Source organism: Drosophila guanche, unplaced genomic scaffold (assembly GCF_900245975.1).
Source record: "Drosophila guanche unplaced genomic scaffold, DGUA_6, whole genome shotgun sequence".
In the NCBI taxonomy this organism is placed as follows: Eukaryota; Metazoa; Arthropoda; class Insecta; order Diptera; family Drosophilidae; genus Drosophila; species Drosophila guanche.
The window spans coordinates 4,907,220-4,921,884 of record NW_022995744.1 but is presented as its reverse complement, the minus strand read 5'-3'; the positions used below and the strand labels follow the sequence as shown (position 1 = coordinate 4,921,884).

At 44.3% G+C, this 14,665-nt stretch overlaps 1 protein-coding gene across 11 annotated transcripts in view; it reads left to right on the top strand.

Moving 5' to 3' along the window:
- Positions 1–14,665, top strand: part of LOC117580279 (whirlin) — a 36,727-nt gene that overhangs the window by 5,061 nt on the left and 17,001 nt on the right. For 4 of the 11 annotated variants that reach the window (XM_034266742.1, XM_034266739.1, XM_034266741.1 and 1 more), the window contains exons 2-12: positions 6,747–7,636; positions 7,696–7,834; positions 8,706–8,836; positions 10,765–11,054; positions 11,116–11,436; positions 11,506–11,677; positions 11,750–11,860; positions 11,935–11,964; positions 13,118–13,212; positions 13,370–13,715; positions 14,470–14,547. In XM_034266742.1, coding sequence (XP_034122633.1) covers positions 6,761–7,636; positions 7,696–7,834; positions 8,706–8,836; positions 10,765–11,054; positions 11,116–11,436; positions 11,506–11,677; positions 11,750–11,860; positions 11,935–11,964; positions 13,118–13,212; positions 13,370–13,715; positions 14,470–14,547 — 2,589 coding nt within the window. In that variant the 5' untranslated portion in view covers positions 6,747–6,760. The remainder of the gene's footprint in view (positions 1–6,746; positions 7,637–7,695; positions 7,835–8,705; positions 8,837–10,764; positions 11,055–11,115; positions 11,437–11,505; positions 11,678–11,749; positions 11,861–11,934; positions 11,965–13,117; positions 13,213–13,369; positions 13,716–14,469; positions 14,548–14,665) is intronic. The other 7 variants (XM_034266743.1, XM_034266747.1, XM_034266745.1 and 4 more) reach the window with 3 other exon arrangements.

The window sequence follows — 14,665 nt, the reverse complement described above, 5'->3', positions numbered from 1 at the left end:
CATCGGATTTAAGTCTGCAAAGCCTTAGTCTTTGTATTTATCACAGAACAATATTTTCTATGCTGTCCAAACTAGGACAATTTTCACTCTGGCGAATGGAATTTTAGATTAAAATATACCCTACAATTTTTGGTGTGTGTTTTAGGTCATGGACCTCTGCCTCAAGGGTATTCCGTGCCCCATCATGCATGCCCCATCTTCTTGTCTGCATCATTTGTTTGGGCTCGTTTATGTATTTATTATTGATTTTGCCATATGCCCCCTTTTTGGTTCGTTTCGTTTATTTTTGGCTTTTATTTTCATGACAATGAGTGGTTTATTCACTTTCAGTTAGCTGACACAATAATTAAGGGTCTTACGAGCTGGCTGGAAACTTCCATTTGGCAGGCAGTCATAAAAGTGCCCTGCTTCATTTTTTTCCTTGAATTTATGGCAAACAAAAACGGGTAATTCGGATCACTTTAATAAAGGGAGAGGGAGAAATGTTGGTATCTTTTCAATTACTGCATTCCAGGAGTCTAAATGGAAAGGAATGTGTTACATTTCAGCTATTTTCAAGATATTCATCATTCATTTCCATCAACACATTGCCAGTTTCTCGATTTGCAGTCATAAATTTCCATTTTCAAGTGCACAAATTCTCAGTGCTGGCTGAATTCGTAGAACATTTGCAAATGGCATAAAGAAAAACAACGAGAAATTCCTGCCAGGGCTCAAAGCATTTCTCTAGGACTCTACTCGCACCGCTCGCACTTGCCTCTCCCCCCTCCTCTTGGTACATGTGTATGTTGCGTGAGTTCTTCATTCAACTTGAGACTTTGTCGACTCGAGTGGTTCTTGCTAACCTGAACTCGCGTCTGCTGCCACAGATATGCACGGTACTCGTGTAATTCGAGGGTATATTGCATTCGATTGGGTACATGTAACAGGCGGAATAAAAATTGCATGTGCCCCACTTAAGGTCTCTGAAACTCAATACATTGACACACATGTTGTTCTGATATTTATTATCCATCTTTGGTTCCGCTTCTGCATTAACCCCACTGTGTGCTGGGTACTCTTAAGTCGTAACATTTGGCTTTGCTCTTATTTTTTGGTGTGTTGTTTTTCCTTAGACGAAACTTTTCGTGACTGGACAAAATGCTGCTCGGCGTTTTGTAGGAAATGCCTGACTGTCCCGCCAGTCCGTCCTGTCTCTCGTTGGCACACACACACACACACACACACACTCACACTTTGTCCTCTCGCCCTTCTCCTTTTCGTCCTCCCTTTCCCGTTCCTCTCCTTGCATCTCCACTTCCTCAGTTAGTTTCATTTGCCTTTAACATTTCCACACATTTCCTCCAATTTTTTTTGTGTTGCTGCTGCCGCCGCTTCTGGTTCTGGTTGCGTGTCTGTGCATAGACGACGACCTACTCAAAGCAGGACATGACACAGGATCGGAGGGGGCGAGAGAGCTGCGCTGAGCTGAGCTCCCAGCGAGACGACGCTTCGCATATTTATTTTATTTGATTTCTGTTCGCTTTTTTTTCGGTTTGGCAGGAGCCTGATACTACTCGTATTCCTCTGCTTATATAACGAGCGCGACGTGTGATTAAAAATTCGTAATTTGCTCGTATATTTCGTATGCTTCTCCCCCAGCTTTCCCTGCCTATCCCTACCTAACCTGCTAACCTCCTAACCGCCTCCTTCCTACCGTACTTTGTGTGTCATGTTTTTTGTAGCATACCTCGAGGCGTTCCACTTCCCGTCTTCGCTTTTTGTGTGTGTTTTTTTTGTTTTTGTATATTTTGTGTGTGTTTTGAGCGTGTTGTGTGCCATTTTTGTTGCTGCCGTTCCTCGTGCTTCATTAATATTTAATTAAAAAATCAATAGTTGACGTGTAAGTCAACTTTGTTTGTTCTTCTTTCTGTGTTCAGCTCAGCTTTCCTTATTCTTTCGGGCCAAGGGAGGCTCTCTCTGTGGGCTTCTTTGGCGACGTTCTTTAGGCCTGTCCCGGCTCTGTCTCTGTGTGTCTAACTTATGCATGTGCATTCGGCATATCTTATTATAACAGATTTTCGTGCCTGCTTCTTTCTTTTCGTGTGGCCTACGTGACGCTTCAGGGGAAAGAAGAAAGAATCTTTGGGAAACCAACCACACCCTCAAAAAAAGGAACAAGCACAAGAGCAAGAAAATTGAAAAGGTGCAAAAACATAGGAAGTGGAAAAGAAGAAGTACTAAGTATATAGGAAGTGAGCGATGGTTTAGGTAAACATAATTCTATATAATGAACAGGGGAGTATAACTTTACACAGCTTTTTCCAGACTAGAAAGTATAAAGTTTGAGTGAAAAGAGATTTCAGTTGATGGAACTAAAAAGAAAACAGTTCAAAGAGAGAGTAATTTATATTATTAAAGTGAAATGTTCATTGAATTGTATGCTGTTAAAGCTGTTGTCTGTTCCATCAAGTTTTGAAACGTATTATTCGGATTAGTACCACAGATACATGATGGCACATCCTAGAGCACTCTTTGGCTCTCAAGTAGCCTAAAGACCGCATGTAATTGAGCCTCAAGCATGCTCAAAGCTGATTAGTACCCACATTATTGTATATGTGTATGCGAGAGTGTTTGTTTGGAGTGGCTGAATGAATAGGTGTTACATATGAATAAGTGAAGCCATGTGCGTATTGTTGTAGTGTGTGTCCTTTAGAGATTTGGGTCCTTTGAATGCTGGTTGCCCTTGGCTTATCTCTCCACAAATGGGGGTGAAGCCACGGCGAGCAAATCGATAGCGCCTCCAGGGGGTGATGACTTTTGCTTTGGGATTATGCAATTGCTCTGCCACACATGTCAGACAAATCCTTTGAATGTAACAAATACTTTAGGCTGAAAAGGCAACAAATTATTCCCAACAAAGGTCACACTTTTGATCGCATTATTAAGCTGCCCATAAGTATTTCCATTCACAAGACCTTCAGCATCAGCACGTTGCATTTTTTTGTTCTTTGAGCAGTTTAAGAATAGCGGAATATGAAAAAGAGAACAAAAATGCTTGCAGAAAGAAAAAAGAGTCACGTAACTGCAGACTTTGCTTATCGGAATGGAATGGTTCGAGATCTTGTTCAAGATTTATTGACAGTAGCAAGCAGCGGAAATGGGAAACGGGAAATGGGCGAGGCACATGTAGTTGCTCTTCTAGCCACCATCCATCTCCCTCTCCGACTCTGTCTCTCTGCCTTATTTTTGTTCACGCGCAATTAACCCAGTTACAAGTTCGACATGCCGCACAGAGGCAGAGAGGCTTGCCTCCATTCCCCCTGATCCATCCCACATACTCGTGTATATCCTGCATTTATCATAATTACTTCCCCAGAAATTTACCGAAAAAAAAGGAGAGAGAACAAAAAAAAAACACGGCAAAGGTAGAGGGAAAAAGCAAAGCCTTGATGGTGATGAGGATGAGGATGAGGATGATGAACGTTGATGAATGCTCGGGGCTTGGCGAAATTTTGCAGCTCACGGTTAATGATTTAATATGCCTCGGGCACTATTAGGCGCACTTGAAAAGTTGAACATTAAACGCCAGTCGCGTATTAAACATCCATTATTAATGCCAAGCGAAAAAGGGTCCAGGGTAGGGCCTGCCACTAGTGAGAAACGAAACGAGTAGCACACTTTCCTGCCTCTGTCTCAAACATCGAAATGCGCTTTCCAATTATTTGAAAAATGCAAACTACTGCGACAGTTGCATTGTGGCATTGGACCAAAGGGTGCAAAGGGAAGATGCTCGTACAACTGACACAAACACACACAGAGAGAAGCAGACATGTAGAACATGCAACATGCAAAATGCAAAATGCAAAATGCCTAAGCTCGAGTGCCATAAAAACTGGAGTGAACAATATACAAAACTTATTTTCAAATCAAACAACAGTCACAAAAACCCACGAACCGACCCCGAAGGAGCAGGGAGCAGGGAGCATTGTGAGTGCAAGTGTGAGGGGGCAAAGACAACAGCGAAACAGTTAGAACCAAGTGCCATCTGCTGGAAGTAGACTGAAATAAAAAATGGAGAGCAGAGACCTGGTGGCAGTGGGACCAGGCCACAGGCATATTTGTTATTCTTTGGTGGAGAAAGAAAGTTTGGGGAAAAGCAGCTAAAAAAGTAGATTAAAAAAGCAAATTAAGCTAGAAGCAGATAGTATCAAAAATCTTTAAGACTGATATTGGGACAACTATTTAATAGCTGCTATTAATATTAAATAAGTTTTCTATTGAGGGAAAAAAACAGCGGCAGAATAAAGGGTTCCCCATGACAGTTCTGTCCTTTTAAGAACTTTTCAAATATAAATTAACATTTTAGCTTCTTTACTGTATCCCAACTGCAATCATAATTAGCAAACATAAAATGTAAATAATTCTTAATTCCAAAATCTATAAAGATCCCTTGTAAACCATTTCTCAAGTATTTACTCTAAAAGTACTCCTATTTATATCCCTTTTGGCACACTGTGCATTCTATTCTATGGACTGGCTGGCTGGCACAGAGAACAAACCAGAGTCAGAGTAACAAATTCCAAAAAATGTCACATTGCGCACATGAAAAATGTCCTTGTGACAAGCGCCAACGCCAAGCGAACGTTGTGGTTGTATTTCTGTGTATACACACACATCCATACATAAATACATGTGTGTGTGTCTGTGAATGGGTGTCTGTGACTGTGCGTGTGTGTGTGTGTGTGCTGGCTTTGCCTCAGCAAGGTCATGAGTAAATACGTTTGCAGCTTGCTGTTTTTTTGCCGTTTATTTTATAACAAAGCCAAGGCAGAGCAACAAAAGCAACAAGATAAAATAAATAAAATACAACAAAAAAATGATAGATACAAGAGAGAGAGAGAGAGAGAGAGAGCGGGAGACTGTTGGGGAGTGGGAGAGTGTGGGGGTTGAGGAAAATAGCCACAGAGAAATTTATTGTCATATGTATATAATATAGGGAAAAGCTGTCTCTGATGTTTCTTATTGATATTTATACAAAATACATATCCCCCGCACACATTCGCTTTTGTTTCTGTGTGGGTGTGTGCTGGTTTCTGCCTCATTTGTAATGGCGTCTGCTTGCCAATTTATTGTGGGAGAGAGAAAGAGCGATTGAGCGAATGAGAGCAAAAAGAAATGCAAATGTGTATCGGTAAATCAAAAAGGACATTATTGGCTGCTTGTTAGACGTAAGCACAATTGCCCGCCATTACGTAGGTGCTTCTGCACTCGTGCTGTCTATGGCTGTGTATTTGTGCATGTGCTGGCCGTGTCCTGTTTGTGTTTGTGCTTGCCAATGGGCAACCGCTAAGTGGGCTTAAGCGTCAAAGCAAATTGCCCAAGCGCTTTGTTTCTTGCTCTTGTCGGTTAGCTGAAAGTGCACTTTCTCTGCAGCACGCACACGAATACTCCCACACACAAACACACCCACTTACAGGCATCCATTCACACCCATTCATGAGAGTATTTGAATACCCGAAACTTATTTGCTATTCACACTCGATTAATTGAGTGGGTTTTCGTTTCGGCCCTCAATTGATGGCCTGGACTGCAACTGGAACTTTTTTGCTGATTGATTTGTGGCATATAAAAATGTGAAAAGTTGTTAGTCTTCATTTTGGATGATAAACCTAATTGATTAGCGCATGGATAGCTGGTGATTCATTTCAATTTTTACGGAAATTCATGGAGAAAAATATTTGTTGGGTGGATAAGAAAGTTCTCAATTAATTGTTAAAGTTTTATTAACCAATTAATGGAGGCAATTAGCAGACATAATATTAAAATTACCATCAGTGATGGAAACAACAATTCTGTATAGCTTGTAGGTATGATCCTCGAGGAATATTAAAACCATTCCAGCTAATAGATTTACATTAAATATCTGCACAAATCAAAGCAGAGCTCTCTCTTTATGGCTCTTCTGTAATCCCGCATTTCTATTGCGTATTTATCACTGTTCTGTGATAACTGCAAATGCAGTTCGTATACGAGTAGTCGTATTTCACTTAGCATATCGAATACAAATTTTCAGTTTTATCCACTAAATCCCCAACGTTGCCGGGCCAGTGCCAGTGCCATCGTGTGTGCCCGTTGCCAGGCCATGGCTAACCGAGTGCCAAAGTGTGAGCACGGCAATTTTCAACTATTTATGAGCGAGGGGGGCCGCCCCATTGCCCTGAGGCCAGATGCAGTGGCAGAGGCACTAGGGGGTGTGGAGGGTGGTGCCTCTGCTTTTGTGGCAACCTGTTTTTGTTTTGCCAACCAAAGTTGGCCCATAAATAATGAAGCATGGGGCATAAGTTCCCATTGATTTCGCAGAGTGTGTGAATGCGAGTGTTTGTCTGTCAGGAAAAGGACTGGGAATCGGAACGGTGGGACTGGTGGGAGTGGATGTGTGGATGTGGATATGTGGCACAGGCGGCGCACATATGACTCTGGAGATTAAGCTTTTGTTTGCTCTGAATGGAAACGGCTCAGTCTGAGCTGCGGCTTAGCGGGCTGCGTAGGCAAACAAAAGTTATGCGAGGCACGGGCTTTGGATTTGGTTGGGTTTGGGGTTTTGGATTGTCGGTTAAAGGAGTGGAGTGTTTAACCCAATTCTGGTTGAGTACCCAGCAAAAGGCATTCAAGAATGCACATAAGACTAGTATCCCTAGGTATCCCACATTCGATTACTTTATAACAAAATGCTTATCCCAATATCCCAATTTTTCCTTTGGCAGGCTCCAGCAGTGTAATGCGCCTTGGGGGAAGTGGCATACCATACGACGGCGACCCCCTGACAATGAGCGCAGCTGGCAACGACTATGCCGAACTATGCGATCTTGGACCCTCACGTTGGAGTGCACGAGCCTATGGGTATCATGGCGGAGCAGGAGCGGGACTTGGCCTTGGCGGCCCCAGTGGCGGGGGCGGCATCGGCGGACTGGCCGGCCTCATTTCGGGCGCCACCCAATCATCATCCAGCGTGCCGACTGGCGGCTCGCAAGGACTCAGTGCCCACCATATGCGGAGCAGTGCGGGTGCTCCTAGCAGCTACGAGGCCGAGGACATCGGCCTGGCCTTCGGCATGATCAGTCCACCGCCCGGCAGTGGTGGCCCCTACGGGGGCTCGGCGTCCGGTATGGGCGGCGGCGGCGGCGGCGGTTCGCGCGTGGGGAATAGCACGAGCTCGCTGCGCGCCGGCGGTGGTGCGGGAGGAGCAGCCGGGGGCGGAGGCCGCTCTGGGCTCTACTACTCACCGCCTGGCACCTCGTACACAATCATTGAGCGTCCCCACTCGCCCCACTACTACTTTAACTCGGCTGGGGTGCCCACCAAGGGGGGCTCGCTGCCGGGACGCGGCTCGGCGTACCTCAGCTCCTCACCCGCCAGCCATATGGCCGCCGGCACGGCGGGCACCCTGCCCACCTCCACAGCGGCCAGCGGGCGCTCGTCCATGGGCAATGGCAACAAGAAGCGCCCCATATCGCCGGAGCAGGTGCTGCGCATGTTCGGCGCCACGCAGTCGTCTTCAGTTCCTACGAGTAGCTACCACTACAGCAATGGTGGCACACGCGATCGCACCGGACGACGCAGTCCGGCCAGCAGTCCGCCCTCGACGACGCATCAGGTGGGTGCTGCACCTCCATATCTGATGGTTTTCATATATATCTCCCCCTTCCATTGCAGATCTATCGGGACCGAGAGCGGGAAAGAGATCGCAGTGTTCCCAACATTCACGAACTAACGACGCGAACCGTTTCCATGTCACGCGATCAGCAGATCGATCATGGCTTCGGCATTTGTGTCAAAGGAGGCAAAGACTCAGGTAGGATCTTATTCCTATGCAAATTACTGCCAAAGTTGGCTGCCATTTCTGTGCACTTTGTTACCGCTTCAAAGACAGATTGAGCTCCACGCCTCTTGCTGTTTGATTTGATGTCACGCCCAGTCGGTTTAGGTTTCCCATCAACCCACCAGCCGCTATCCCCCATCCCCTCTCTTTCACAGTCTCTCTCTCTGTGTCTCTGTCTTTCTTGCAATTTAGTTTTCAATTTCATTTTATATTGTTGGTTCTCGCTCTCTCTCTCTTGGCTATCCATCCGTGTGTGTGTGTGTGTGTGTGTCTTTGTTTGTGTTTGTGTGTGACATACCGCCAGAAGCTTTGACATTTCCAAGTGCATTTTTGCACCTGACTACCTTTTTGGCTAACCAGCTCTTCCTGCCTCCACAGCCACAACCACAGCCACAGCCACATCCGCAGTGTACCCTTTTGTAGCCCTTCGGCGGGTCTGGGCTCTTTCATTCCCATTTCCTGCTGTTGCTTGGTTGAATTTATTTTTAGTTTGCAATATGCGGACGGGGCTTTAAAATCAATAAAAATCTATTTACGAGTAAGTTTCCCCCGCTTCTCGCCATTCCTTCTATCATTGTCTCTGTTGCTCCTCCAGCAACTGTCCAGCACACACACACACACACACACACACACACACACACAGGCACATGTGCTTTATAAATTAAACATAAAATGGCTGCCGCACTCCATCCTGAAGCCACTTCCAGGCTGAGCGTGGCAGAGCTTAATGAAAAAATAAAAAACCAAAATGGTCCATGGAAAAGGCTGGCTGGGTACAGGGTTGGATTTGAATGTCTCTAAGCTAATTGATTCCCTTTATAACCATTTTGCACTCTCCGACCAGGCTTGGGCGTCTACATCTCACGCATCGAGGAGAATTCGGTGGCCGAGCGCGCCGGACTGCGACCCGGTGATACAATCCTAGAGGTGAACGGCACCCCATTCACCTCAATCAATCACGAGGAGGCGCTGAAGGTGAGCATCCCTCGCATAACTTACACACAAAATACATTTATTTATATCTCCTTTTCTACATATTTATAAAATATATATTTTGTAGTAGCTCATGTTCTCTCTCTCTCTCGCTCTCTCTATACTTAGACAAAAATCGATTAGAGCATGCAAACAAAAAATGTAGCAACAAATAAAAGGGTGAAAATCTGTTGACCGAAACTCAAAGTGGAAACTTGCTGGGAAACATGGACACTCTTGTCACTCGTTTCTTTCTCTGTGCTTATCCCACGACACTGACAGCAATGTCAAACTCATCTCCTATCAAAAATATCAAATTTTATTGTACACTTTATTGATTTTTAATGCGATTTTCTTGAATACAGCGAGTCGGGGGCCGGGCCCAGGGCCGGGCAGCTTCAGTTTGTCAAACGTGGTCCTCCTTAATAGTTGGCCCTAATAGCCTCCTATCCATCAAGCTTTTATGTGTACAGATAAAACAAGTAGACTATATTCAGTAGGCCAACATCGTCTTTTATGGCCGACACTTGGAAGAGTAACGAAAAGAAGGGCTGCCGCCAGAGCCTCTGCCACTCCCCGACAACCGGCAGCTGTCTAACAACGAAAGTCAATTTATTGTGGAATATTTTATGTGACACGTTCTGATAGTCAATATAATTCTTCATGTATATTACTAGATTGCTCAAAGGAATGAGAGCATCAAAGGGGAGTTCAAGGGACGAGAGACTGCCACATGTTGTGCCATTTCTCACGCTTTTTTCCAATTTAAACTTTAACTATGTTCGACAAAACTTGTTTTGGAAGATACTTACCCATATGCAAAATACAATTATCTATGTATGGCGGTGTGCTGCATCAATTTGTGCCTGCTCTGAACGATTTTTCCTGTAGTTTTTCCTATGCAAAATACATAAAAATACGTATACGTACGCTACCTTTATGCACTCGATACATTTTTGTATGAATATAACGACAAAAACAAACAAAAAAAAGTATAAAAACCCAATAACACACTAATACAAATATACACTGAGAAAAAATTGGCAATAGATTAGTCGCATTTTGTATTTGAATCGTTTTTGTGTATGTACATATTAATTTACTTAATTAGATGCAATTTCATTTTGGTAGCTTCTGTTGACCCACAAGACTGACGACTAACTAAAGTACAGTTGAGTACACTAAGCGATGGCTTTGCTATCAATAAGAGAAAACCTCTAAGAGCTGACTTAAACACACTTTGAGGTGGCTTAGCTCCCCCCTCTGCATTACAAGAAATACTCGAATTTCTTGTGTGCGTGTTTTCAGCCAACCGAAATTTCGATGTGTGAGGAAAAGCAACGAGAACCCGAAAAATTAATACACTGAACAAACCGCAAGACCCACAAGTTGGTGGAAAAGGAAAGGGCACCCTGGGCGACACCTGGGCGGATTCACAGACCAGACCCGGACCCGCCCCGAGCCGACACATTTGCACGCAGCACAAAGCACCGACCGACAGAAGGCCCCCCTGGAGCCAAACAAGTTTTGCACATTCTCACATTAGTTTCGTTGCCTTCTTATTTTTGGTCAGAAACAATTAAAATAATGACAGCAGAACCACAAAAACCAACGGCAAATGAAAGTCGGGCGGGGTTGGGCGGTGGGATTACGCGAGGGATACGCTACGGACACGCCCACAATTAAAATTAATTAATAATTTCGTAATTTTACGTAAAAGTATTTAATTTTTGAATTTTTGTAAAGCAATTATTAGTTTTTGGGTTTTAATTCGGTTGGTTTTGATTTCATTTTCGTACCTTTTGCTCCCGTTTCTCTTTTTTACTCTTTTTACTCTGTCTCTTCTGTGCTCTGGTTGGTTCGTTCGTTTTCTGCTCGCATCTGTCCTCTCTTTTGTGTCTCTTCTATTGCCACATTTTTTCTTAACGCAGAGATGTGTGCAGATATTGAAATCGTCACGTCAAATCAGTATGACGGTGAGAGCCCCGCCCACGCTGAACTCGACGGCGCCCCTCCACGGATTCGGTCCACCCTCCCGCGATCCCATGTACGCGTCGATGGCACCACCCCTGCATCCACAGAATCAAGCGGCGGCGGCGGCGGCGGCGGCATCGGGAGCGGGCTTGCCCTTCCGGCAGACCTGCTCCTGGATGGATCGACATGGCCGGCCCGCCTCACCGCCCATGGAGTACGGGGGCCGACGGAGCGATCGACGAGATCGGTAAGTTCAGACTTGGTCGCAGCAGAGATCATTGTTCATTTATGATTTATGACTCTTTCAGGATACGTCGCGTGGAGCTGCTCATAGAGCCGGGACAGTCCTTGGGCCTGATGATACGCGGCGGCGTAGAGTACGGTCTGGGGATCTTTGTCACCGGCGTGGACAAGGATAGTGTGGCCGATCGGTGTGGTCTGATGATCGGCGACGAAATCCTCGAAGTCAATGGCCAATCGTTTCTCGATGTGACGCACGACGAGGCCGTTGGTCAGTTGAAATACCACAAGCGAATGTCGCTGGTGATACGTGATGTGGGCAAAGTGCCGCATTCCTGTACCTCCATCGAGATGGAGCCCTGGGATGCCTACAGTCCAACAGGCACAAGGTACGGATTGAATTTCTCTCTTGCTGGATGAATTCTAATGCTCGATTGAATGATTGAAATGCTTTTTAGGGCACGCCGAAAAGGTCAGATTGCGACCATGGTGGAGGAGAAGGCCCGCTCTCTGCTGCCCCGTCCTCATTTTGCAAGCCTCTCCTACTATATTGCAGAGTATAGTGGGAAAGCAATGACCATAGATGCCTTTGTTGCCGTCTTGTTAGAGATGTTAGATACGTACGAAAAGGTGCGCTTGGGAACTACTTAGATTTCTGATAGATATAATGAGTATTTGAAATGTTTTTTTTCCCCTTTCCAGCACACGCTAGTGACGGAGATCCGAGAACTTGTGTTCCCCGAGGATCGCACGCGATACGATGAGCTCGTCTATCGCCGGGAGCGCGATCCTTATGGCGTGGACAGGCATAGGGTGAGCGTGGCAGTTGCCTCTCCTACTTTCTCCTAAATGCATTTGTTTAATATTCAATCTTTGCTTTTTTGTAGCGTAAGGGAGACCCCGCCCGTGATTTGCCGGTAAGCTTTTTAGACGATTTATTCTACGACCCAGACACAATATATACTTAGATCTACACACACACACACACACACACACACGCTGAGCATGTTCAGACAAGTAAAGTCGAATAGATCAGCTCTCGAATGTCTTCTACAGATACATTTACATGTGTGTATTCGTGTATCTACTCTCTCTCTCTCTCTCTCCTACAAGATGTTTATTATTTAGTTAAATCTTTCACTTCTTGTTATTGTTGTTGTTGTTGTCGTTGTATGTTTGTAACTTTTACTTTAACTTTAACGATATATCTGTAGACAAAATACATAAATAACACTGGACAAAAAGTAACAAAACCAAAACGAAACTTGTAGTTTAATTGCCGAACGAGATACGTACTTACACACTTAATAAATAGTTGTGTACCAGCCCCACCTTGAAACTCGAGAACCTGTTTAATGCTTCATTTAATTTTCCCCCAAAATGCTGCATGTTATTCCTTTCTGTTGAGTTGTGAGAGTTTTTACCCTAATTCGGCCCCCGCAAAATCCACATGAAATAAATCAGAACAGAAACAAACGAAAACGAATGTCAATTTTTCACAAGAAAACCCACAAATATTATCTGAGCTTTAGAGGAGTACAAGTACAAGTACAGTTGCCTCCAAAAAGGCGTGTGAATCGATAGATGTAAATAAACAAAAAAGGCAACACTTAAATTGCTTCTGGGGGATGTTTATCTCTAGCTATGTAAGCATTAAAATTACTGTAAAATATCAAATTAAATATGTAATTCCACAAGCAAACTGCACCTAATGGTACACAGTAAACAGTCAAACAGATCAAGCACCGCCACCATATAAATATTAATAATAATATATGATATATCCTATAGCTATATATACATATATATGAAGAGCTGCACTTCCACACTCTTTCCCGCTGTCTCTCTCTCTCTCTCTGTCGCTCTTCAACTCTCTGTCTCTCTCTCTCTGTGTCTGTTTCTCTGACTTTGCTCTGTAGAAGAAACTTCGCCCCCCCCCCACTCCTCACTCACTCACTCACTCAATCTGTCAAACTGTCACTGCCCCTGCCCAGCCTCCTCACTGTGTCACTCGCTCTCTGAAATCGTTCCATTCCGTTCCATTACGCTCCGTTCCGTTCGTTCCAACAGGTAACAGCTGACGATTTGGAGATTATAGCCGCCACCGGACGTAGTCCCTCATCGGACTCGGGACTGGGCATGACCGTAACGGATATACACAAACGGTACCTTGAAAATAACTCCAGTCTAGAGCACCACCTCCTCCACCTCATTTCCACCTTTACCCCACCACCTATCCCAACATCCCATCAGTAACTGTTAACTGACATATCGTATATTATATATTATGTGTATATATATGTGTATGTGTATATGAACTAGACCCGCAATCCAGTTGCCATATCGGCCCATGTCGGCGGGACCAATACTGCATCGCGCACAGCCAGCATCACATTATCAGACAGCAAGTAACCAATCTTCATCATCATTATCGCCAACACCCCAACAACAACAACAACAACAACAGCAAGTGCAAAAGCAAAAGCAAAAGCAACAGCATTATCCACCTCATCATGCCTCATTGCGTCATCTGGGTGGCATCAACATGAACAGCGGCAACGTGGGATCTGTGTCCATGCGTCAGCATCCTCATCGCCACCACCAGCAGCAGCAGCAGTTGGGACCAAATCAGTTAAAACTCAAGCAAACCAAAGACAATCAGCAACAGGTCAGGCATGAAGCGTGTGTGAGCCCCAAAACAAACCAAAAACGTGTAGCAAAGTCAATCCAGAAAAAAACGTGTACCAAACCAAAGCTAGCACCCAGTCTTCGATTACTTTCACTATTCCAGGAAACTGCAGGAAACTCTGTTCTTGCTAGAAGTTTCCTCCCCTCGCTGACAAAATTCCTTAACTCTCAACAAATGCAAAACTTTCCATGTATGAAAGAAATTCTTTAGGAAAAGTTCTGCAAGTATTTATGGAAGAATTCTGAAACTGTCTTCTTTAGTTTCTTCAAATAATTGTAAACTTCCCTTGACTATAATTTTCGTGTTATATTTGAATCTATTTGTATGTAATAATCTCATGAAGCTGCAAAATTGACATTCGGGAGTAGAAGCTCGTCGCGTTTCGAGGGCTTTAGTTCTCTCTTTCTGTCTCTTTATCTGTCTGTCTGTTTGATCTGTTCTATTTATGTATCTCTGTGTACTTTTGTGTGTCTTTCTTTCTCTATGTCTTTTGTGTGTCGGGTCTAATGTCATTTTTGTTGGTATATTTAAATGTATTTCCATGTCCAGAGTGTCTGTAAAGTGTGGCTTACAATATTTAAAAACGTCTCTCTTCCTTTCTTAAATGTTGTCCAATTGGCTGTTAATTGTTGTAATAGTATTATAGAGTATACTCTTGAATTGGTCACCACAAAATCAAAAGCATACCAGAAGCTGAAAAATATTTTCTTGTAAATTCTTTCGTCCCGGCTAGGAATACGGCTGTGATGAGCATAGAACCAGAGCTCGCCGGGGAAGCGAAACCCTATTACCGGAATACGAACAAGATGCGGTGAGTAGCGTGTAGCGATCTGGTCCATCTGCTGTAGGGATCTAGAGAACTGTAAAAGATACAAGTAGATCGCTAAAGGTCACTGCATTTGGCATTTGATCATCAATGGAGGAAGCTA